General features: G+C 38.9%; 2 protein-coding genes across 4 annotated transcripts in view; one reads left to right on the top strand and one right to left on the bottom strand.

The window, feature by feature from the left end:
- The window catches only part of LOC111671536 (adenylate cyclase type 6), a 41324-nt gene extending 22748 nt beyond the window's left edge, over positions 1-18576 (top strand). For 2 of the 3 annotated variants that reach the window (XM_023428652.2, XM_087179957.1), the window contains exons 4-24: positions 110-259; positions 3395-3516; positions 7051-7162; positions 7928-8055; positions 8194-8352; positions 8700-8841; positions 9287-9415; positions 9514-9542; positions 9646-9793; positions 9909-10006; positions 10930-11017; positions 11131-11247; positions 11552-11710; positions 11860-12035; positions 12555-12581; positions 12697-12726; positions 13607-13739; positions 13855-14118; positions 14240-14444; positions 14553-14677; positions 15725-18576. In XM_023428652.2, coding sequence (XP_023284420.1) covers positions 110-259; positions 3395-3516; positions 7051-7162; positions 7928-8055; positions 8194-8352; positions 8700-8841; positions 9287-9415; positions 9514-9542; positions 9646-9793; positions 9909-10006; positions 10930-11017; positions 11131-11247; positions 11552-11710; positions 11860-12035; positions 12555-12581; positions 12697-12726; positions 13607-13739; positions 13855-14118; positions 14240-14444; positions 14553-14677; positions 15725-15853 — 2670 coding nt within the window. In that variant the 3' untranslated portion in view covers positions 15854-18576. The remainder of the gene's footprint in view (positions 1-109; positions 260-3394; positions 3517-7050; positions 7163-7927; positions 8056-8193; positions 8353-8699; positions 8842-9286; positions 9416-9513; positions 9543-9645; positions 9794-9908; positions 10007-10929; positions 11018-11130; positions 11248-11551; positions 11711-11859; positions 12036-12554; positions 12582-12696; positions 12727-13606; positions 13740-13854; positions 14119-14239; positions 14445-14552; positions 14678-15724) is intronic. The other variant, XM_087179958.1, reaches the window with a different exon arrangement.
- Positions 18577-20983: 2407 nt separating this feature from the next.
- On the bottom strand, positions 20984-23017 carry spmip11 (sperm microtubule inner protein 11). The gene is made up of 4 exons (XM_023428670.2): positions 22304-23017; positions 21479-21655; positions 21237-21351; positions 20984-21142 (listed from the first exon to the last, which is right to left on the bottom strand). Exons 1-4 carry the CDS (start codon positions 22392-22394, stop codon positions 21094-21096), a joined length of 432 nt encoding a protein of 143 aa, XP_023284438.1. The 5' UTR covers positions 22395-23017; the 3' UTR covers positions 20984-21093.
- Positions 23018-24544: the final 1527 nt, after the last annotated feature.

Raw genomic sequence — 24544 nt, 5'->3', positions numbered from 1 at the left:
TTATGAGTTTCTCCCTCTGTTATCTCACAGAATTAGCAGCGTCCTCCTTCCTCTGTCTCATCTTAAACTTGTTTTCTACTTCTCTCTCCTTCCCCTCTCCTCTCTTCAGGTGAGTGCTAACGTCCTGATCTTCCTCTGCACCAACATCATTGGAATCTGTACCCACTACCCTGCTGAGGTTTCTCAGAGACAAGCTTTCCAGGAGACCAGAGGATACATCCAGGCCAGACTACACCTGCAGAGGGAGAATCAGCAACAGGTAGGCCTGCGTGTGCACACATGTCTATATGTATATACAGGGCTGAGCGATATAATGATCTTAACAACTACCACAAAAGAAATATCCCACAATAATAAACTGATGAGTAATTTACAATAAATGTATCTGCTCTGACTTTGAGTATATTCTCATCCCCACAATCGCCCTTCTAGGCTACAGCAATAAACAAACTTGTAAACAAACAAACAAAGAATCAAGACACTTTGTGGGTATCTTTAAGGCTACGGGAATAGACTTACGTAGCTGACGTGTAGGGCCAGAACAAGGGGGAAAAAAACACATTGTGGGAAACATAAAAATGGACACCTGTTAGGAGAGTCGGACCTACATGCAAAATGAGGAAATTGTCGTAAAGCGAGGTCACACACAAAGGTCATTGGCAAGATGCAGTATGTATACAACTGCTGCGTTCAAACCCAAGGAGCGTTTGCTCATGTCTGCCTTTTCACTGGTTACTGAGTCTTTGATAGAAACCAGACCCGAAGCTGTTTGTCACTTTGTAACTCGTATTTATACATCTATGTATATATTGTTTTTATCGTTATTATTTATAATTTACTTTTATGTAAAGTACTTTACTTTAAAGTAAATACACCTGCCAGTACCAGTGTGCAATATGCCAATATGTACAGAATAACATGCTGGTCTTTTGTGAGATGGTTATTCAGAAGCATTGTTGTTGTTGCCGTGGTGTAAATGTCAGACTGTTGGTTGCAGAGTGTATCAAATTATTGATTCAAAAATAAAGATAGTTAGGACCCTGACTTTATTTAATTTATTCAAAGACTCAAGAAACCTTGTGTGTTTCTTTGACGTCTTTTTTTTCATATTTGTCTAAGTCTGTTATCAAGTTCAGCTAATTCCTCATTCTGACAGTTAGCATTTTTCGGTTTGAGCTGTTTGAGCTCTTCATCCTGACATTCAGTGATATTTCTGGCTGTTGGACAGTTGATTCGGTATCCGATTCATTTCTGCAATAAAAACATCTGGAGAGACTTTCGACTCATTTTCACTAGTCAGGAATTTATTTCCTTTTGTGGCAGCAAAACACGTTATACAAGCTGTTAGAAACCCCTGCAGATTGAACTATGTTAACTCTAAAAGACGTACTATATAAACAGACTTGAATTAACTAGCAAGCCTAGCAACTGTAAAGCTAGAAACATGCTGCAATATCTAGAGAAACGCAGAAACACTGAATTTCACGATGATACTAGCAAAGAAACTGCATTTAATGTGGAGTGGTCATTTCATGGCTGATATGCGAACTGCTTCATAAGGTCAAGTGAGTCAGTCAACTCACATAGAAAAGTTTATTTACTTGTGAATAACAATAATTAATGTTTGACCTCATCACTCCCTGTAGCTGCACTGGCACACAGACAGATTGGGGAGTGATGACAGCAGGTCTAAAGTCAGAGCCTGCAGGTGGATACTGTGGTGGTGCTGGGGCTGACTGAACATGCATCAGATGGTGCAATGAGCAACAGCAGCAGCAGAGGGAGACACAGGAGGCACAGGTCTTCACTGCTCCATGCCTGGTTAGGCCTGACCCGGGACTTAAGATTTATGCTGTTAAATGACTTTTGATTTGATCTTTGTTTGGAATCTGGAAAGTGGAGAGATTGTAAAATGACCCTGCTCTTTGATTCTAGGAGCCAACACCAAAACCTGACATTTACTACTTATTTTATAAGATAGACTGTAACTGAAGCGGAAGCTTTTTCTAGCCTGATGTGATGCCTCATCTTTCATGTTTGTCTAGATAACTGCAAAAACACAAGTGGGACATGCTAGTGGTTTAGACAAATAAAACCAGATAGCTTTGGAATCCCTCTCCCCCACATTCTTCCAATGTCAGATTAGAGGGGCGATAACTTTCTGAAACTGATGATCCAACAATCATTCTGTAATTGGCCAGTTGTATGGAGGTGTGAGAGGCACCAGGCATTGTACTCTAGCTCTCTTTTTTCATCTGGTACTCATTTGTGGCACTTTTCATGTGAACAACCAAATGCAACATCCATCCGTCCATACGTTCTTGGAGAGACTGGAAATGTGTGCCATCATCCCCACGTTCAAAACTTATTTTGATAGACCATGAACCAACCCTAAGATGTCGACCGTGAATTGTTGTCATGACAACGCTGTCTTCCACAAGTTCCCGTCACCTCTTTTCTGTTGGGTGTCTCATAAAGGCAAACTTGAATTACTCGGATGTATGCCTCCCTCAATCAGTTAAATTACAAATATATGGTCACGATCTCCCTTTCTGTTGAGTTACAGCATTGAATAATTTGCCAGAAGTGTTTTTGGGGAACATTATGATGTGACAGTGAAGTTGACCTTAGACTGTTTGGATATAAAATGTCATCACTTCATCATTTTATCCTATTAGACATTTGTGTTAAATTGTGTCATAATTAGCGTATGAATTCTGACCACCAAAATCTAATCATCCTTGAGTTCAAGTTAATGTTTGTACCAAATTTGAAGAAAGTGTTGCTGAGATATCTTGTACATCCGTATGAACGGACAACCCGAAAACATAATTCCTTCGGCCATGGCTGTTGCTGACGCAGAGACATAAAAATGCACCAAAAATACGTCAAAAAAGGTTATTGAAGAGGAACAGCACAGTGAATGGAGGGTATATTTTCAGTCACTATTTTTTATGCTGTTTAGAAGTAACAGAATTTATTAGTCTAAACTTAAGGATAGGGCTCTATGTTACATTTTCTATGTTTTCGCAAATAACAGTTGTTTGTCTGTCTCTCAGTACTTTCCTACTAGAGAAATAAATCTTCAAAAATAGGTCACAAATACGTACTTTCAACTTTTATAAGGCCCAATAGTTTCCTAAAACATCTGGAGTATGTAGTTACAGTGTTATATTTACACTCTGGGGGTTATGTTGGAATCTGGACAGAAGGCTGAGACAAGAAAGAGACATGTTTACAAATTTAACTGGTTGAATGTGGACATGCTCTTACATATAAACCCCAAAATTCTTGTCACATGATTAGAAGAAGAACACACACTTGACAGACTTCAGATAAACAATATTGTGAATGACAATCTGCACTTTGTTTCTTTTTTTTCTGTGTTTTCCAGGAACGTCTGTTGCTGTCAGTGTTGCCAAGGCATGTTGCCATGGAGATGAAGGCTGACATCAATGCCAAGAAGGAAGACATGATGTTTCATAAGATCTATATCCAGAAACACGACAATGTCAGGTCAGACGTGGCACTTGGCCTCAGTGCTTTATTTCATGTTTTACACATGAATTATAATTTCATCCACTGACTCATCTTTGTTTTCTGTATTACTGCTCTACAATAGCAAAACACAGGAACTATATATTTAGTCAAACCTGAGTTACAACCTGCAAAGTAATTTCCTGGAACTTTTCCTCATAATTAGCCAAAAATTAGCTGATATTTAGATGTTAATGACAAGGATATTTCCAAGACAGGCTGATAATTTTTAGATTTAGATTAGATTAACTCTATTTATCCAACAACTGGGAAATTCATTTACCACAGCAGAAAATAAACATCTATAGAATAAAACATCTATGGAAATATACAACAAAAATTATACCAATATACACTAATAAATACAATATACACAATACACACGATATGTACATGAAAAATGAATTTGTTACTAATTATAAGGGAAAAATGTTTTTAAATGTCTACACTTACTAGTAATCACAATTTTAAGAAACCGTTTGTAGTATGTAGGTGAAAATAGCTCATAGGCAGTATCCATCAGACCTTTTTAGAAATTTTAAGAAAAATTCCTGATAAGACAGGAAGTGTGTCACACTGAGTCACTTTATTTTACTTGTCTGTGGAAATTAGGTAGAAATATGTTTGTAAAGTCATTGTGTTTTATTTGTTAAATGTCACATCAGTTTGAAACACTGAATTAAGAAATTTCCATTGCAGCTGAAAACTACAGGTAAGCATTCAATTCAACCGATATGCAGCATAAACATCAGTTAGATGATGCATGACGATTCAAAGTGGAGAATTCTTTTGTCATTCTAGGAAATTCGGATATTGACATGTGTTTATGAACTATTTTTTACTTGCCCGCTACATGATTTCCTTTTTTTTCTTTTTCTTGAAAACATGAATATAAGGAGCGGGTACTTGATAACTGTAGATAATGACACTTTCTCCATTTCCCTTATAATTAGTGCCAAATTGTGTCTGCCTTTTTTGGAAATATCCTTGTAATTAACAACTAAATACCAGCAAAAAATTATGAGAACCATTTCCATGAAATTAGGTGGATAACAGATACTTAAATGTATTAAGTTATAGATAAATGTAATATATTGACTTAAAGATAAATATTAACAGGAACTTAAACACAGAGACAGTTGATTCTCATAAGCTATGGGCTGTAAATTATTATCAAACTGAAGTCAATTTTCTTAAATAAATTGGTTAAAATTGATAAAGAAGCTGAGAGAACAACATTTTTGGTAGATATTGTGTGCTAATTCTAAGGGAATACAAATTTTTTGGGGGTAAAATAATCAGCCTAAAAAGACATAAAAATCAAAACATAACAGCCTCCCTAACTAACTGTTGTCAGTTTGTTGTCCAGCCTGAAAACGTTAAACCCAGTTTTTTCTCAGCCTCACTGCTTCTGCAGGAACTCTCTTTGTGGGGCCGTACAGTCAGTTTCAGATACAGTACATTATTTCAGCAACAAGCAAACTCTTATTTTGTCTTTCAACTTCCTGTAAGCTCCAGAAGTGGGAATGTACTGCATTGTGTATATTGACACATGCTGCTTGTGCTCACCTTCCACCTACATTTTAGCAAATATTTGAATAGGTATATAATCTAATGTCCAGCGTGAAGGACTAACAGAGCGTGAAGAAACTTTTGTCTACAGCGGTTTGACAAACACTGACAGCTATTTACATAATGGTGCTAACTGGATCAGCTACATGTTCCTGTTATAATAGTCATGGGGACTGATCAGAGTGTCGGTATTTCTGTTCTATTGTGTTTTATTACAATATGTTATCATAACAGAACTTGTACCGGAGGCTGTTTAAAATGTGTGTTAGGGCATAATGGTCTAAGCAGTGTAGAGGCTACAGTCCTCGCTGCAGTTGGCCCCGGTTCGAGTCCCGCATCGAACGGCCTTTACTGCATGTCATTCCCCCTCTCTGCCTCCCCGTTTCCTGTCTCTCTACTGTCCTGTCGAATAAAGGCATAAAAATCCCCCAAAAATATACTAAAAAAAAATAAAAAAATAAAAGATGTGTGTTAGTACACATGTTTTAGTATTTGTTCATCCAAAACACAGAGTCACAGTGGAGATTCAAATGGTTTTAGTTATACAGTCCAGTTTCTCTACGACATGGGCTGAAAAGCAAATTATTCCAAATTATATTATCAATAAAATATATATTACATTACAAAGTTGGGCAAAACTTGTATTTTAATTCATATTTATAAATTAGCTTCCAGACCAACAAATCAAAAATCAGCAGGTTTAGTGATCGTTTGTGGCAACTGCAATTTTTATAACTTAAATTTTTAACTTAAATCCCTTATTAACAACTTCAACATCAGTGTTTTACACATCAAGCTAATGTACTACTGCAGATTGTGTTTTTAATCTAGTGCTTTTGGTGGATGTTGTGTCGTCAGATCATCCCATAAATGAGGACACGTGTTCCCAACTTTGTGAAATATAAAGTGTATAAAGCAGCCTGTGTGAACCGGTCAGGGCCGCAACTTTTTTGCTTGTATGTACTTTAGTCTGTCATAGTGACGGAAAGTTAAAAGACAAAACCAGAAATGGAACAAATGAAACGATGGACAGGTGGCATAAGGTCAATACTATAAAGAATAGCATATCGTGTCATGTGATGTCATCCTCAAAACATAAAAATGAATGATGTAGATGTATTGCTCAATCCTGTAAATCTGAACCCAAAACAAACATTTTCCCTAATTCTTCCTAAAACCGATTTATATGCACGCACGCACGCACGCACGCACGCACACTCACTGAGTCAGAAGAGGGTAGAGTGGTTTGGCAGAGTGGAGGCTAATTAACATTAGTGAGGGAATACTTAATCACCACCAGCCAAGATAAGATAATCCCTAAAGATGGAGAGCTTCAGCACACATTCAATTACAGCACTGAGCAAACACACTGCACACAGTCCCTCGCTCCCTTTCTCTCACACACACACACACACACACACACACACACACACACACACACACACACACACGTTACACTATCACACATCTCCTTCAGAAGACTTTAAGGTCAACCTCTCTCAAGGTCAACACCCGTGATAGTGACATAATGCAAACAGAGATACACAAACTTTGAAACTAAACCTCTGAAGATATTTGAAAAACCAGAGTAACTGGGCTGGATTTATCCCTCGAGAGGAGGTGGGGTGATTTCAGTCTTTCTCTCAGCAATGATAAAAACAGCAACAATTACATTTCATACATCTGTTGTAGCTTAATCAACAATCAGACAAAGACATTGACATAGTTTGCAACTCCCTGCTAATAATTAAATTACTTTTTTTTTTAAAATTATTAAGTACCAGTAAATAATAATTAAAAATGGGAGGTGAAATATTTTGTTATCCACCTCCTCCTGTAATGTTTATCCTGTGTGAACAGGGGTATAATTAGGGATGAATAGTATGTTTGTTGTTTCTCTTTGTCTCACCCTGTCTTTGCACCTCTTGATCTCGTCCACAGTATTCTGTTTGCAGACATCGAGGGTTTTACCAGCCTGGCCTCTCAGTGTACAGCTCAGGAGCTGGTCATGACACTCAATGAACTCTTTGCCCGTTTCGACAAGCTGGCATCGGTAGGGAGTCACGGTCTCCTTTCTACTCTGTCTGCATCTTACACATATTGAGTCATGTGTTCTCAGAGGTATAGTTTAACGTTTTGGGAAATAGCTTTAGAGGTGGTGAAAGGCAGATTTTTTTAGATTTGGGCAGAGCTGTTAGCAGGTCAGCTGTTTCCCCTGCCTCCAGTCTTTCTGCTAAGTTAAGCTAAGCTAACAGTCTCTTGGCTCCAGTTTCATCCTTACAGGGTAGCTTCACAGTTTCTGAAGTTTGTCTTAAAACAATAGTCAGGTGTCCACAGGAACTTGTATTCATTGGTATTGTTCATGAAGAGAACAACTGTCAAATCAATTTCAGTGTCAGTGATGGGAGACACTCATTTTGTGTAAAAATAGATTCAGAAGTTAAGAAGCTAATATGAAGCTTCAGCAGTCTGAGTTAGACGCAGCTAGGAATTTTGTACTAAACAGAAGCCTCATATTAACTTTCGGGAGACTGTGAAATGTATTTTTACACAGATCACTTTCATTCAACAAAGTGTGTGATTATGTTTACAGCCAGCAAAACCTGTTTCAGGGTTTATATCTGCACCTGACTATAGATTTAAGACCAGCTTGAAAATTTGGGAATCTACCCTTTAACTGGCTGATATGAGCGTGGTATTGATCTTAAAAAATGTTCCCTTAATTTTCTGTAATCTCAGACACATTTACAACACATACATTTCTTTCCTTCTTCTTTGTGCTCCCTCTTCTCTCTGTTGCTCCCTGCTCCTTTCTCAGGAGAACCACTGTCTACGTATTAAAATTTTGGGTGATTGTTATTACTGTGTGTCTGGGCTGCCTGAACCCCGGGCTGACCACGCCCACTGCTGTGTGGAGATGGGTGTGGACATGATAGAGGCCATCTCGTGAGTAGAAATACTGTTTGCTTGTGTGTGTGGTGTTTGTTGAGGGGGTTAGTTTGTTCACTGTATATTTGTTCTTCTCTTGTTGTAGAAGAGACACTGATATTCTGTGGTGGGTTTTTTTTTTTTTTTTTTTTGCAGGTTGGTGCGCGAGGTGACAGGGGTCAACGTTAACATGCGTGTTGGCATTCACAGCGGGCGTGTGCACTGCGGCGTGCTGGGACTCAGGAAGTGGCAGTTTGATGTGTGGTCAAACGATGTCACACTGGCCAATCACATGGAAGCGGGCGGCAAAGCAGGGTGAGAGAAATAAGCACAGATCCACACCCATATATAGAAGGGCTGCAATTAATGATTATTTTCATTATCGATTAATGTGGCGATTTATTGTCAACAGTGTCAACAATAAGCCCAATTTCAGACTTTTTTCAAATGATGTGTAAAGTTTCTATGTTTCCCTGAACAATCCCTGGAGTCAGAAACTGCCACTCTCTGGAAGATGTTGTGAAGCATATTTGATGTTTAAATTAGAGATGAATTATAATTCATATTATTTATTTCATATGATGTCCTTCCCCTGTTCTGCATTCACCAATTAAGTTATGCAAAGGAAAAAACAGTCACACCTGGTCATTTTGTCTCTGTAGGCGGATCCACATCACTAAGGCCACACTGCAGTATCTTAATGGAGACTATGAGGTGGAGCCAGGTTTTGGGGGTGAGAGGAATGCATATCTGAAGGAGAACAGCATCGAGACCTTCCTGGTCCTTGGCTGCAGCCAGAAACGGGTCAGTACAAACGAAAGAGGTTTACAAATCTGAAAAAATAAAAAAAATTAATTGAGGCTAAAAGAACCCTATAAATGGGCCCAAAATAATCCACAGATACAGTATGTGTACCCCTGCACTGAGTAAACAAGTGGAGTTTTGTTGCTTTATTAGTTGTTCAGAACAAAAACGGCCCAAACTGTAAGGGGCTGTGTTGGTTAGTAGCAGGTCCATGAGTTTGAAGTGGTTTCTAAGATTATGAGACACACACACTACAGCTCCCATTCAATTAAATGAGAGGGCTGAATTAGTTCACACAGGGTACAGCTGGTCTGAACACAGTCTAATGTTGGTGAATGACTGTAACATAAAGAAGTTCTATTTAGTGACTTTCTATTATCATGCACTGTGTGTTGTGTTGCATGAAAACAGTTGGTCAAGCCTTAATGTTGTTCCCTCTGAGCAGAAGGAGGAGAAGGCGATGATGGCGAAGATGCAGCGGACGAGAGCCAACTCTAATGAGGGGCTGATGCCACGCTGGGTCCCTGACAGGACCTTCTCCAGGACCAAAGACTCTAAAGTCTTCAGACAAATGGTGAGACTCAGCGTCAACACACTCCTACATGGTGACAGAGCCAGACTGCAGGTTCTCTGTAAGAGACTTAATTTTTGTCTGTTTGCGTTCTTCTTCAGGGGATCGATGAGACCTCCAGTAAAGACAAGTGAGTACTGCTTCTTAATGCTTACACACAAATGATCATGTGTGAAGGGAAACTGCTGTTCCCTTTATCTCCTGCCTGATCTGTGTCCTTTCTTCTGTTTCAGCCGTGGTGTTCAGGAGGCCATGAACCCGGAGGATGAGGTGGATGAATTTCTCGGGCGAGCCATTGACGCTCGCAGCATTGACCAGCTAAGGAAAGACCATGTCAAGAAGTTCCTACTCACCTTCCAGACCTCCAGCCTGGAGAAAAAGGTCCACACTAAGACTCCTGATTATTTTCCGTGCTTCTTCAACTTAAATATAATGTATGTATGAAAATCGGCTGTTGCTCATTCGGATTCTTGTCTTCTCCTTGTTCCTGTCGCAGTATTCCAAGAAGGTGGACGATCGATTTGGAGGCTATGTTGCTTGTACTCTGCTAGTGTTCTGCTTCATATCCTTCATACAGATTGTTATCTTTCCACAGTGAGTACTTCGCACATTCACGTAATACCATACTGAAATGTGTCTAATGGTTCTTTCACACCTGTAGTTTGGTTCATTTGGTCTGGACCAATTAAAAAATTATACATTGTTATGTTGTAGTTGTTGTCCGGTTGACATTCACACTGACTTATTAAAAGGTGCAAAGTGGGAGGGGCTGATTATTAATACCATTTACAACTGCAGCCTTGTTGTGGTACAACCCTTTATTAAATCATACACAAAGTTTGACTTTAATCAAACAATTAATTGAAATATTATCTGAATCAATATACTGTGTTTGTGTGTGTGTGTGTGTGTATATATATATATATATATATATATATATATATATATATATATATATATATATATGGCCAAATGCAATTTTCTATGTAGTAGTAATAGTATAGTCAAATATGTCACAACAGACATAAATGAAGAAACGTGGTTGCAGAGATGCCACCGGCCTACAAATCATATTCTCCAGACTGAAGGGAACCTGCTTGTTTAGTACAAAACCCAACAAAGATCACATCATTATCATTTGTATATTTTTTTTCAGTGAAAATGAAATGCAAAACTGACAGCTCCAACTGAAATCGTGACTCGCTATCGCAATATCTGCCAAAATAATAGCAATACGATTCAGTCGTAGTACAAATGTAGAGAGAGAAATGCAGTAATCTGTACTTTTCTAACATCTACTTTAACACAGTCCTGTGGTTGGTCTTTTTTACTTTCACACCAAAAAACAACAACAAAAATAACTGAGTTGTCACTGGATCTAACCAGAGTTTGATTGACAGCTTTTACACCTCTCCACAGTCCAAATGAACCAAACCAAACAGACAAACACACCAGGTTAGTTGTGAAATGGTATGAAACATTTAGTTATAATGGCATTTCTGTGTTCTCTCCTGCAGCACCCCAGTCATGCTGGGGATCTACATCAGTATCTTCTTCATACTCGCCAACATCCTTTTCATCTGTGCCATATACTCCTGCATCAAGGTAGTGGAGCTTATCAAGATACATTAACAAAGTCTTTGCTCATATTTTTGTGCATTCACTGTATATTTAGTGTGTAATGTGTGTAAATCATTTATCTTGGCTGTATGTTGTAGCTCTTTCCAGCTGCAATGCAGACTGTTTCAAAGAAGATTGTCCAGTCTCGCACCAACAGCACGCTGGTTGGAGTATTCACCATTATCCTTGTCTTCATCTCTGCCTTTGTTAATATGGTAAGATCAAAGAAATTGCTACCCAAACACACCAACTTCATCTATATATTTTAAAACACAGTTTTCCTGTGTTTTCCTGCGTCCATATTCTCTGCCCACAATGAAATGCTTGAACAACATGCAGTTTGGAGGCAGACTGATAAAGCCTCTGTTTAGGTGGGTGATAAACACTGTGTTAGTCTGGAAAAAGGGCTGAAAAAAGATGTTTATAAATTTAATGAGCTTAATATGGACGTACACAGAGAGCATATCCATACAGTATACCAATCATGCTAAATACATACGTGTGTGTGTTTCACTGCAGTTTGCTTGTGACACTACAAGCTTGGCGACATGCGTTGCAGAGAAGATGAACACCTCTGCAGGCCTGGTGACGCCCTGTCTGATCCGCAGCTTGAATGTGTCCATTGAGGGGGGTCTAGAGATCTGTCCGAGCCAAGGCCCCTCCTGCCCCTTTCCAGAGGTAAGTCCATTGTATGTCACCATTTCGTGTCCCCGGTCCAACTGGACGAGCCATTTTCAAAAGAAAATGTCACATTTGCATTTGTGTTTTTCTGAGATCTGTTGTTGATAATACCTCTCTGTGATGCTGCTGTCTCCTCCTTGTGCCAGTATTTCAGCTACAGTGTGCTGCTGACGCTGCTGGCCTGCTCAGTGTTCCTGCAGATCAGCAGCATAGGGAAGCTGGCCCTCATGCTGCTCATCCAGCTCACCTTCCTGCTGCTGGTGGAGTGGCCACAAGTAGCACTATTCGACAACGCAGACCTCTTTGTCACCTCCAATGCCATGTAAGTGCCACAGGCTGGATGATTATGAGGAGAGCAGGAGACCAGTTTATGTTGTTTGTGTAAATTTAGATGGCAAATAAAGCTTCTTCTCTATTTTCACTTTCACATTTCCCTAACCCATTTCCCTCGCTCAATCATCAGAAAGTGTTGAAAGTTGGCATCAAACTTATTTACCTTTTCTTTAATCCCATATTTCCTGATCTATATCAAGAAACTTTTGAACTTTGTCATTCATTTTATTCAGCTAAAGTTCTTTATTTAACTCTGATACATTGAGCAATTTGGAATTTTTTCTTGGGGTTTTAAAACTGTTTCTATACCTTGAAGCAAGGTATAAAAAGAAAGCATTGATTAGTATTGGTATGAAAATCAGCTGTGATTTTGACACTGACATCAATAGTTTTCAAACAATAACCAGTCCAGATTGACCCTATATATGCAAGAATTATATATTGTGCATTAAAACAATACATGATGATGTTTTGTATTTGTTCTAATAATAGTTTTTTCTCTTTCTAGTGATTTAAATGAAACTAGTGCTCAATGGTAAGATCTTAAATTTGTATTTAGATTAAAAAGAAACACTTAAAAATAATATCATGGTGATTATTTGCCTTATTTGTATTTATCAGAATTGTTTTTTTCATTCTTGTTCTATCAGGTCCAGTTTCAATGAAACTACAAACCAGTGGTAAGATTAAATTCAGTGTTACTTTTGATGGTTTTTATCTTCTTATCATTTCAGCGTCTTTAGTAAACTCTCTGTCCGTGATGGAAAGTAATTAAGTACATTTACTTTTAAGTACTTAGGTACAATTTTGAGGTACTTGTAATTTACAAGCATTTCCATTTCCTGATGTTTTATATTTTTCTACTCCACTACAGAGGGAAATATTGTATTACACTACATATATTTCAACGCCACATTATTAGTCACTTTTTTTATGACTTTATGATTTTTATTATAGATTGAGATAGGATTTTATTTATCCCCTGAAATTTATAAGCTATCCAGTAGTATAAAGTGGCGAAAGCTTGCCTCACTTTTGTATGATGTACACATTAATGTTGCGCTAATTATAATCCAATAATATAATAGTCACTATATTGAAATGGGTCATAGTACATAATAAGTGCTTTTACGTTTGGTACTTTAAGTATGTTTTTTATGCTAATTATTATGTAGGTAAATTTTGAATGTATTATTCACCAGAGTGTTTCTACGCTGTGGTATTACTACTTTCACTTAACCTCCTAAGACCCGAACTCTTGCATGGCGTGCATTTTTAATTTCTCTTTGCTATTTAGGCTGATTGGGACCTGAGAAAAATGATGTCCGCATATGAGGACATTAGTTTTAAATTTCGATTACTGAGTGGCAGTATAATATCCTCACCAGGCCCTTGTTGAAAAAAGTTAGTATTGTGGTCTAGAGAACCCAAAATGTGAGGTCCACATATGTGGACGCCAGGTCCTAGGAGGTTAAGTTAAAGATCTGAGTACTTCTTCCACCAGTTTTCCCAGTTCATAGAATCTGCTTTTCATTAGACCATGAATCTGTCTCTTTGCAGCCCATTTGTTGTGACCAAAGTGTCCCTGAGGGTCATGACTCCAGTCATCCTCACAGTTTTTGTCCTGGCACTGTACCTGCACGCCCAGCAAGTTGAATCTACTGCACGCCTCGACTTCCTGTGGAAATTACAGGTATGTGCAGTGCTACACCACGAAAGTGCGTCATCTGACCATGTTAACTTCGAACAGCATCTCTTCACACTGCTGCAAAAGCTAAATATATCTAATAAAGAACCTCCACTCCCAGGCCACAGAAGAGAAGGAGGAGATGGAGGAGCTGCAAGCCTACAATCGTCGCCTCCTCCATAATATCCTGCCGAAAGACGTAGCCGCTCACTTCTTGGCGCGAGAGCGACGTAACGATGAGCTGTACTACCAGTCTTGTGAGTGCGTGGCCGTCATGTTCGCCTCCATCAGCAATTTCTCAGAGTTCTACGTGGAGTTGGAGGCCAACAACGAGGGAGTGGAGTGTCTTCGGCTGCTCAACGAGATCATCGCTGACTTTGACGAGGTAAAGCTCGTTGAGGCGTATTTGTAAAGCTCTGCGTGTCGTTGTCCTTGTGCAGATGTGATTATTTGTAAATTGTACCAATGTAATCACTTTGTGTCATTTGTTTTTTTTCATGTCTCAGATCATCAGTGAAGAGAAATACAGGCAGCTAGAAAAGATCAAGACCATTGGTTCCACTTACATGGCGGCCTCCGGTCTCAATGACTCCACCTACGACAAGGAGGGCCGTACCCATATTACTGCACTGGCCGACTATGCCATGAGACTGAGGGAGCAGATGAAATACATCAACGAGCACTCTTTCAACAACTTCCAGATGAAGATAGGTGGGGAGAATTACTGCTTTCTCGTTGAGACATCACAAAAATGAAAAGAATTAACAGTAGTAAGTAGTAACATGGCAGCTTTCGGTTTGTTTTTTGTCTCATTCCCAGGTCTGAACATTGGACCTGTGGTAGCAGGGGTTATTGGGGCACGGAAGCCTCAATATGATATTTGGGGAAACACAGTCAACGTGGCCAGTCGTATGGACAGCACAGGTGTACCTGACCGCATACAGGTAAGGGTTTTATCCATCTTATCTTAAAAAGTTGACATGATGAATATTTTAGTTGCCAATTTACATTATTTGCACAATAAACACCGGTGTTTCTGGCCACCTGGTGAATTTAAGTCCAATATTCACCCCCGTATCTGCGATTTAGTCTCCATCAACTCCCATAAAGTATCTCACTCTTCAGCTGCTTAATGCTCCACTATGTTCATCAGATAGTCACTGACTTTTTCTGTCTGCTGTTTGGTAGCATACAGGTACTTTTTCTCAGCTTCTTCACTGAAAACAGCTGCCTGCTGCAGCGGCTGGAAAGCAGTGCTGATTGTAAGAGTGAACCCAAACACTAAAGTTAAAGGAGATAAAGGCAGAACAACAAGCTGAATGAGGCTCTACTCTGTAGAGCTGAGGGGAACTGTTTCGTGTTATAAATCTCTGTGGGTTCATCACTACGAATGATCCTTTTCACATTACACATAGTCATTGGGCCCATCGTTAAAACTTGAATATTAAAGCTTCAACAAGCCTGGAAATGAAGCTTGTGCTCGAAAGCAAACCACCCTGTCCCCATGATTCCACCCTCCCTCTGGTCTGCTCCGCCCAGCCCAGCCCTTCCTCAACGTCACGCCATGATAACATCTTCCATCATCTAATACTAGCTTGAAGCTTCTGTGTGAGATGAGCTGTAGACCAAGGGCGAGGCTCGCTCACAAGCTTATCTATCTAATATCTCTGCACTGATGCCAGGCTGTTGAAGAAGCCTGGGTAAGAGACGACCCTTTGACAGCACCTCTCCACACTGACATGTTTTGGAGCATATTTCAACAAGAAGTTACATACTGTAGCTTTAATTAGTGCAGCTTTAAATATTTTTGTCAACTTTGGAATAAAGGTCACTTTACCATGGACAAGCTATAGGATATAAGAACTGAGCTGAGCAGCCTACCACTTGTAAATTTACAAAGAAGATGAGACGGCCAAAAAATGGAAACAATGAACAGTCTCTGGGTCAATCAAAAATATTTATCGGATCGTAACACATTTTTTTTCTCACAGGTGACCACAGACCTCTACCAAGTGCTTGCAAGCAAAGGGTACGTGCTGGAGTGTCGCGGGGTTGTTAAGGTCAAAGGTAAAGGGGAAATGACAACCTACTTCCTGAACGATGGACCACCCAACAGTTAGCAGCCATGGCGGCTGCAGATGCTGGGATGAACCCCTCGGCAAGGACACAGCACCACTGAGCGACGACTCACAGTGTGAGCGAATGGCTAAAAACTAGAGACGCCATCACTTGAATCCCAAGCAAAGAGGAAAAAAAACTTAAGACTTCAAAAGGAAAGCGTTCTTGGATGAGAGGAAAATGTTCTCGTTTGACAGCCATTTTGGCCCACATACATGTTGAAGGACAAGTGTTTTTCTCATGTCTAGCCTCTCTCTCAGGCTTCTTGAAAGATGCAAAGTCTGTTTATTTAAAACAACGCCTTTTAGCCTGTGTCAAAAGAAGATTAACGCTGTACATAAGGCTACTTTTTATTTTACTTTGTGTTTTGTTTTGTTTTTTTCTGTAATTTTTTTTCACATGAATTATGAACAGGTACTCATATTTTGTTTCTGGATTAATTATTTATTTCAAACTAGATGTTTTGTGCAAAAGGTCCTTTATGATAAAGTGTGAATACATACGTGCACAAATATCCAGTTTATTACACGTTTATAAGTGTGTATGTACATGCATATTTGTGTGTGTATGAATATATGTATAAACTGAGGAGGAATATATTGACCAAAGACTAAAGTATTTACTAAAAGCAAGGCAAGACATGTTTGATATGTTCTCGCTAAAGTCAGCAATGACCACCACCTCTGTTTTTTAGGCAGCAGGCCTGAACCCTTTGTCTTTTTGCCCGACTGCTGGCAGCAAAGGCTGCTTCATTATTTTCATAAAATACGTAGAATTAATTTATTTTGTCTGTCATTCAGGCAGCAAAGAGCTGATCACATTAACTCTAAATTATGATATTGCCCTCAACCTCTAGACAAAACTACTAAAGACGACTAAGGATGTTATTGGAAGGTGATAGATGAAATCTATATTTTTATCTCTACTCTCTGAGGAGTAAAAGTAGCTCCAGCTAGGATTAGGATCCTCTTCATCATTTCATGTCAGAATGGTTCCTTAGAGCTTGAGCAGCCAGTGTGCAGCTGGTTTCAGCCGTAACAGTATGTTGTCATCCCTTTCAGAAGTATTTTTTGGTGCAAATGGAAATGAAGGAACTTAGATCAGAGAGTTGTCCCAGAGCCATCAAGGGGTGGGGGGATCCTTGGATTTCAACGCAGTGGTACCACACAGCCTGATTCTTCTATGAAGAAGAAATAGATGAAGGAGGTAAATATATATTGATTTTGACTGAATACTGTGCTTTGTAATCCTGAAGGGGCATAACTATTTTCACTGTGAGGTTTTTATGATACAACAAAACTGCTTTCTTGCCAAACATAACCGCTTTGAAGCATGTCTGATTGTGGTATCTTGTTTTCATTTTTGTTTGTTTTAATGTAGGGTATTTTGTATCACTTCTGTATCCATCATTTGTATATTCTTAATGTTGTTATTATAATTATGATGATTCTGATTAATTATTATGCTTATTATGATGATTTCATTCCAATGAATAAGGATCAAAGACCAGCACGCTTTCTTGTAAAATGCCAGTTGTAAAGCTCAAGCTCACTGGTACCAACTGATCAACTGCAGCCAATGAATTCTGCTGTTCAGTCCTAATGTACAATACAGTATTTCAACTGGCGATAGGTATGATCATGTATAGTAAGTAATAACCATTAGCTGCCTTTGCAGCAGAACCCGTGTGGTGTATGCTCACACAAGCATAGCAGTAAACACACACATATACAGATGATTCACTGTGCTTTTTTTTATTTATGCCACTACTGCAGTATTGTAAATCTCAGTCAGGCTTTAAGGTGACCTCTCCCTTCCCTTCCACACATTAAACTTCTAAGTAGTAACAAATGACATCTCTGGTATAACACCATATGAAGAGGACCGGCAGAATTGATGGGCCTGCACACATTTCTTTTATTATTTTCCCCCACTCAGTCTTTCAGCGAAAAGTGAAACTACTAATAGCTGAATTCGATTGCCTTAAGTTAATATAAAATAAATCCTAGACTAACACTGAACAGGAACTGTGCCTGCTTGCCCTGTCTGGACTGCTGATGTTTGGACGGAGAGAAAGGGATAAGGGCTTGTCGAGAATAATTTTCAGTGAACATTCTCATCATTGCAATGATGTTGGTTTCTCCAGCTTCAACTTTTGTAAGTGGGAGAATCAGCCCTGACTTAGCTCTTCCGCCACACTCAACAATGGCAACCAACAGTTGATCATGTTTGTACCAAAGCCAGCTCACGCAGCCTTGTGCTATTGGTCCCTCCTGTGCAATGATATTTGGCCTCAGGCATGGTGGGTGCACCAGAGGACAGTAATGTTAGGGAGATCACCAACTATCACGTGAACTGTGACCAATGAAGAGTGATTCATATAAGCAAAGAGTTTATAGAATGGACATGAGTTTATAAAAATGTGCATTGTATGTATTCTATTTCTATTGGCTGTCCATAGACTTGTGTTGATTGTTAACTCTTGGGATGTTTTTGGGGGAACAGGAGAGGGGAGGAAGGTTGTCCCCATACTACTGAAACAGTGTTTTGCTCAGGCCTGATGAATCCTTCCGTATTTGTTTTTGTTTTATTTGTATTTTCCCTGAGTTGGAGGAGTTGAGAGGGGAGTGTTTTGCAAAGTTGAAGGACAAGAAGAGTTGAGGACTATGACAAAGAGAAAAATAACATTTCCCCTTGAAGAGAAAAATAAAAAAAAATCAATGGCTGTTTGTGTGATCATATATTTACTAATCTTGTTGATTGTACAGAAAATATGTATTACCTGTGGCTAATAGGAAGAGACCCATCATAAATTACACAATAACTTATATTTGTGGTAAATGCCATTGTGAGTTTATTTTACGGTTGTAAAAAGTGTGTCCATTTACATATATAGACTTCTAGATTTTAAAGGATTCTGTGTGCTAACTGTATTATTATTATATATCAACACTAACTGTATTCAATGCTTTGGATGTGTTAAGAATTACCCATGCAGGCCACACAGTTTGACTTTTTTCATGAAAGCAAACATTAATGACAAGATTTTGGCGTATTGGACAACACAAGGCCGCAAACAAAGATATTCTCTATGGTAAGTAACAGTAATTGTAAGAAACATAAAAGAGATGACTTTCTATTCTTCACTCACCATTTTTACAGTGAAATAAACCAATCTCTGAAGAATACGTCTTGGATTCATACGACGGTGGACCACAAGCTGAAGAAATGGACTGCCAAAACAAGGACGTGGTCACAAATGGAAAGAAACTTAGACTTAACTAAGTCCATCAGAGCAGAGCTGCAGGACCAGCAGGACTGCTGATGAACACGTGCCTCCTTGCACCGTCTACAGGAAAGTTACGGTAAGTAGTAGCCTATAGAAATTATACACTTGTACCACCTGTGGATAATTAGTGCACCTTCAGTTCTGCAACTACAGATGCTTATTATTGTCTTGATAAGTCAATTGATCGTCTGGCTCATGAAAGTTCTGAAAATAGTGAGAAATGCTGTCACAGTTACCCAGAGCCCAAAGTGACACCCTCACAATGTTATTTATTTCAGCTGTACTTGAATCTGGTGATGGGCAGATTAGCTCCTTTACGGACACCACCATTTTGCACTCACAAGCCTAAAAATAATGGACCCAAAATAAAAAGGTTACTGTTGTTCAGCCCTTTGTTTGCAGTCATAACTCTGGTCTCCTTTGAAGGATAAGTCTCTAAATAAAATGAAAAAGTCAGAATGAGTGGAGAGATACTGAACAAAATTGACAGAAGCACAAACATTGTAGCAATATAGATTTTTGTTCCTAGTCTCCTTTTTTCAGAAAATAACGAATATAAGGCTTATGCTGGTACCTTTAATGTGGAAAACACTTTGGAGCTTTTGCCAGATATCTGAATTCTTTGTCAACGGCTGTTGCAGTGATATGGGGATGGATAGAATCGGCACACTTAGAGCTTTCAAATAACATGTAATTTGTCAAGGTTGTGTGAAAATCTAGCTTGGTACAGACCAAAACACACCTGAAATACTGCTACCAAGGGAATTTACATTTAAGCATCATATTTTATAAATGCTTTATATTTTTTGTATGCAAGAATCCTAATCTTTAAAGTAACTAATAACTAAAGCTGTCAGATAAAAATAATTCAGTAAAAAGTACAGTATTTCCCTTTGAACTGTAGTGAACCTCAAATTTGTAAGTACTAAGTACTTGAGGAAATGTAGTTAGTTCAATCCATCACTGATAGCTGACAGATATCCATGCCAACAGAGACAGGCATTTACTGTAAGCTTAGATACTCCTGGTCCCACTTCATTCCCATTTCAACCAGAAAGGCAAAAGAGATCTTTCAGTTTCCTGTACTGGTGCACCTCATGTGTACAAGTGACCATGCATTCTTCATGTGATGAGTGTGCTGAGATAGTAAGCTTAGACACATTCATGGTCATCGTCTGACAGTCCACCACAGACCTGACCATGAACTCCAGCAGGATGATCTCCTGATCCAACTGATGTCCTTCACAAATGTTGCAGAAAAGCCCAGCATGTCTTGATTACTGCGGCTTGGAAATTATACAAACAAACATTGTTATTTACTGATTTGAGACCCTTTAGGGTCTTTGCTGAGCAGCAGGTGAAAAAATGTAATCTCAAATCTGGCAACATCAAAAAAAAAACTCAAAGTCTATTATCTTCTAAAATTAAGAAGTAGTTATCTTCATTTCTTCCAGGGAGCAGTACAATCTCACTATTTCTAAGGACCAATCCAGCAGTGCTTTGGAACCTGCAGGTCTGGACCCCTGAGAGGTGGTAAGATGACTTCTTATGTCTTATGTTAGCTTGGTTTGTAATATATATGTTTTGAATTCTTTCAAGAACTCCAGTTTGCTTGGTTAACAATGAATTTGTTTAATCTTTTATTTTTCTCCCAATGAGCAACCTGTAGATTTTTGTACCCACCTGAACTCATTTTGAATATTCATACCACTAGACTTCATACAGTACAGTTTTAGAGAGATACTTACTGACCACTCAACAATTACTTAAATGTGAAAAATGAATTCATCATTAATTGATAATGAAAGAATCAACAAAATGAAGCATGAAAAATCTCCAAAAGTAGATCTGCTATCAGTTTAATTTCAGAAATTCTCATTAAAACTGATGCTGCTTCTGTTACATCTGTGTGTGAGTCAAGGTGAAGAAGAAGAAGAAAAACGAGGAGGGCTATCAGAAAAGACTGAACTCCCGGTCTGTCACTGACATTTCTTTGACAAATCTGTGAAAGCAACAAATTGATTGCAATCAGAGATAGATATTACGTTAAAAAAAAAAAAAAAAAATACAATATTAGATTTGGAAATGTTACCCACTTGGTCATCTCACTGTTCTTTCGGGGAAACCGTTTGACTTGCGTCCATTGTGCAGGACTCACCCATCCGTACTGCTGACTGTCCGTCAGAGGCATTATGTACAGCTGGTTGGGAGCTGGGGAAGAGAGGAGACCAAGACTTTGACCAATCTCATTTAATGCACTTGGCTTGTCACTAGGAATACAGCTGTGATCTGTCCATCAGACACTTAAATTATGTGTAACATCTTAATGTCCACTTACATCTGGGTGTGTGAACCCGTTTGACCATCTCTTTGTATCGTTCATGGCTCCCATGGTGTATGTCAGTGCTGTATGGAAGAGGCTGATGGTAAACGCTGCATTTGTCTGCACATGTGAGGGGTCCCTGTTGTTCTTGAAGCGATGGAGGTGGTCCCGCTCTGCTGTTGATCCTAGCATCTTTAAAGAAGTATGTTACTACAGTATACATTACTCATTATTTGGATTACATTAATAAGTGTGTGGCTACTACAAAAGACGCAAGAGATCAAGTTAAAGTTAAACTTGAGTAGTTGTTTTTGCAGTGCAGTACATGGGATTTGATAAATGTTAAAATATAGCATGTTATATACAGTGTCAAGAGCCAAAAAAGATATGAATATGAACACAACACAATTTTCTGACATTTTATATACCAAACTATTACTGAAGTTATCGAGAAAATTAATCACAGATTAATCAATAATGAAAATATGGTTAGGGGACTCTCTTTTTCAAATGACTTCACATTTCTTATTTGAATGTCAATCAAACAACTACAAAGAGACACAAAACCACCACAAAAAGATGCAAAGCCACCAAACTGGTTCTAGCCGATAAAACCACAGAAAATTACCACACAGATATTCAAAACAACTACAAAGAGATTCAAAACTGCCGTAGGAGACATAAACCCAAAACAAAGACAAACCACCACAAACGGATGCACAAACAGACCCAACAGGATGGGTGACTTTTAAAGAGTTAAATAAGTAGCATGTTATTGTTAGCTATGAGCGAGCTAAAGGCGCTGCTTTCCCCCGTGGTAGCAGCTACAGTTCCTCTTACCCTGAGACTGAGACGCTCCTGTAGGATTCACTATCTTTTTATCGCCTATTGGGTTTTGATAACCCAGGTGTGTTAAACCGAAGAAGGCCATAGTCGCACAGTGAGAGTCTACCCACCAAACGAGCCTGTTGGAAACCGAGACACGCAGAGCGACAGACAGTTAAATAAATCACAACTTTTGGTTTAGACGTAACCATGGCAACGCATCCTGCCTACCCGTAGGACTTCGTAATGACGATGACGACTTTTGCTTTCTGTAATATAAAATAAAAAACATTAGATATGTAGCCTACTAATGTATTTATTTATAATTTAGCTGGTTTAGTTGAACAGAACTATGATCCCCGGAAAATTAAGAGAATCACGATTTATTGATCATCCTAACGTTTCGATCTCTAGACCTCAGTCAGAAGTACTTTAACAGTGTTTACAACAGTTCTTGAATAAGATCACGCTCCACCCATGTTGTTTGTGTACATAAATGATCAACATATCCTGGTAGTAATAAAAAGCCTCTGTAGAGCCTTATATGTCCAAGAAACATGGATCCATGATGCGAGGCGATGTTTTGCAACACACAATATGCCACAAACAATGATTTAACACGTGCGGGGTTGTTTTCTAATGTTCCACCTGACTTATCCAAACATCTGAAACAAACTTTGCGCTTAACAAGCAGAGAGTACGCGCGTTGTGCGCGTCCCCTAGTAATACCCATTGGATATTTCTTTGTTGTTTTTGTAAGTACGTATGTGACCTGCTTGTCATTTGCGTAAAAATCTCTCATCCCTTAAAAAAAGAAGGGGCCCATCAAGATGTTTATTCTATAGATGTTTATTTTTCTGCTGTGGTAAATGAATTTCCCAGTTGTGGGATAAATAAAGTTAATCTAATCTAATCTAATCTAGAAACCCACTTGAACATTTAAAACTGAGGAGAGACCGGGTGGGTCAAGTTACAGGATTCTGAAGGAAGATATGTCATAATCGCAGGTTTCTTATATGGGGAAAGGTTTACTCGGATGTATTTATTCCCCCAATACATTTGAGGCTTCTTTCTATTCCAAATTGCTTGCTGATTTATCTTCTATTATCAAACCTTTTGTAATCTTGGGCAGGGACCTGAATGCCTGTTTGGAACCAGAGTTGGACAAATGTCCTGTCAAATCCATACACCCATCCGAAATGGCAGTAGCCACCAGGGAGCTATGCAGCAATTTGAATTTATTTGACACCTGGAGGTTATTGAAACCAAAAGTGAGGGACGTCACTTTTTTTTTTCACTTTGAGGCAGGCATTGGACAAGGTTAGAAGCTGTAGTATAAAAGCCATGTCACTTTCAGATCATTTGCTCATTGGACTGTAACTTACAGCTCCCTATTATGACCCCACTGCACAGCATTGGTGTGACTCAACCCTTCCTGGCTCAATAATCCCACCATTTGAACTCTCTGTCACGAATGAGGTTACGCTGGACCCGAATGCAGCCAAAGCAAGAGAGTCGATGAAAAATAGAATCACAAGCCCTAGGTAACACAAGGAACTTGAACAGGAACCAGAAGCATGTGATAATACAAGGAACTTCAATAGGAATCAATAGAACGAGATAACACAAGAAACTTGAATAGGAACAAGGAGAACGAGATAACACAAGGAACTTGAACAGGAACCAGAAGAATGAGATAACACAAAGAACCTGAACAGGAACCAGAAGAACGAGATAACACAAGGAACTTGAAAGGACAAACTCACACAGACCACAGAGTATAAATATACACAAGGGAGGCAACGGTGATTGAACACAGGTGAAACACATTAGGGTGGGGCAGACAATAAACTAGAGGGAAACAGGGAAAAGACAGTGTGACAAAGTGGGTAAGAATTACACCACTTGTCCCTACTTTTATCCATCATAACATCATAGTTTACAGATTTACTCATGCTTGATCACCATTTAACCTTATGTTCAGTTACTTTTCATTTGCAGACACATTCTATCCCGGGTTTGTTTGTAGTTTGTATTATGTTTAGTTACAGTTCATTTAACAACATTTTTGGTTAAATTAAAACATCTACAAGTATTAAGTTTAGTTATTTATTGATTAAGTTCTATTTTCATTATTCAAACATTCTGTTACTCACCATACTTACCATGTGTTACAGACAAAAGGAGGAAGCAGCCAATGATGTCCCATATTTATACCCTTAGTGACATCATTGGTGATGTCACCAGGTCAGTTCA

This window comes from Seriola lalandi, unplaced genomic scaffold, assembly GCF_002814215.2.
Source record: "Seriola lalandi dorsalis isolate HSWRI2012SDOR001 ecotype SW California unplaced genomic scaffold, Sedor1 jcf7180002054884, whole genome shotgun sequence".
Lineage (NCBI taxonomy): Eukaryota > Metazoa > Chordata > Actinopteri > Carangiformes > Carangidae > Seriola > Seriola lalandi.
This window is presented reverse-complemented; position numbering and strand designations above follow the sequence as displayed.

Bases quoted from the DNA above. Each gene is read 5' to 3' on its own strand.
- spmip11 (XM_023428670.2), bottom strand. From the start codon at position 22,394: ATGGCCTTCTTCGGTTTAACACACCTGGGTTATCAAAACCCAATAGGC. The intron at 21,656-22,303 runs GTAAGAGGAACT...ACTTCTTTAAAG, and splicing joins AGGAGCGTCTCAGTCTCAGG to ATGCTAGGATCAACAGCAGA. The intron at 21,143-21,236 runs GTGGGTAACATT...TTGCTTTCACAG, and splicing joins AAGAACAGTGAGATGACCAA to ATTTGTCAAAGAAATGTCAG.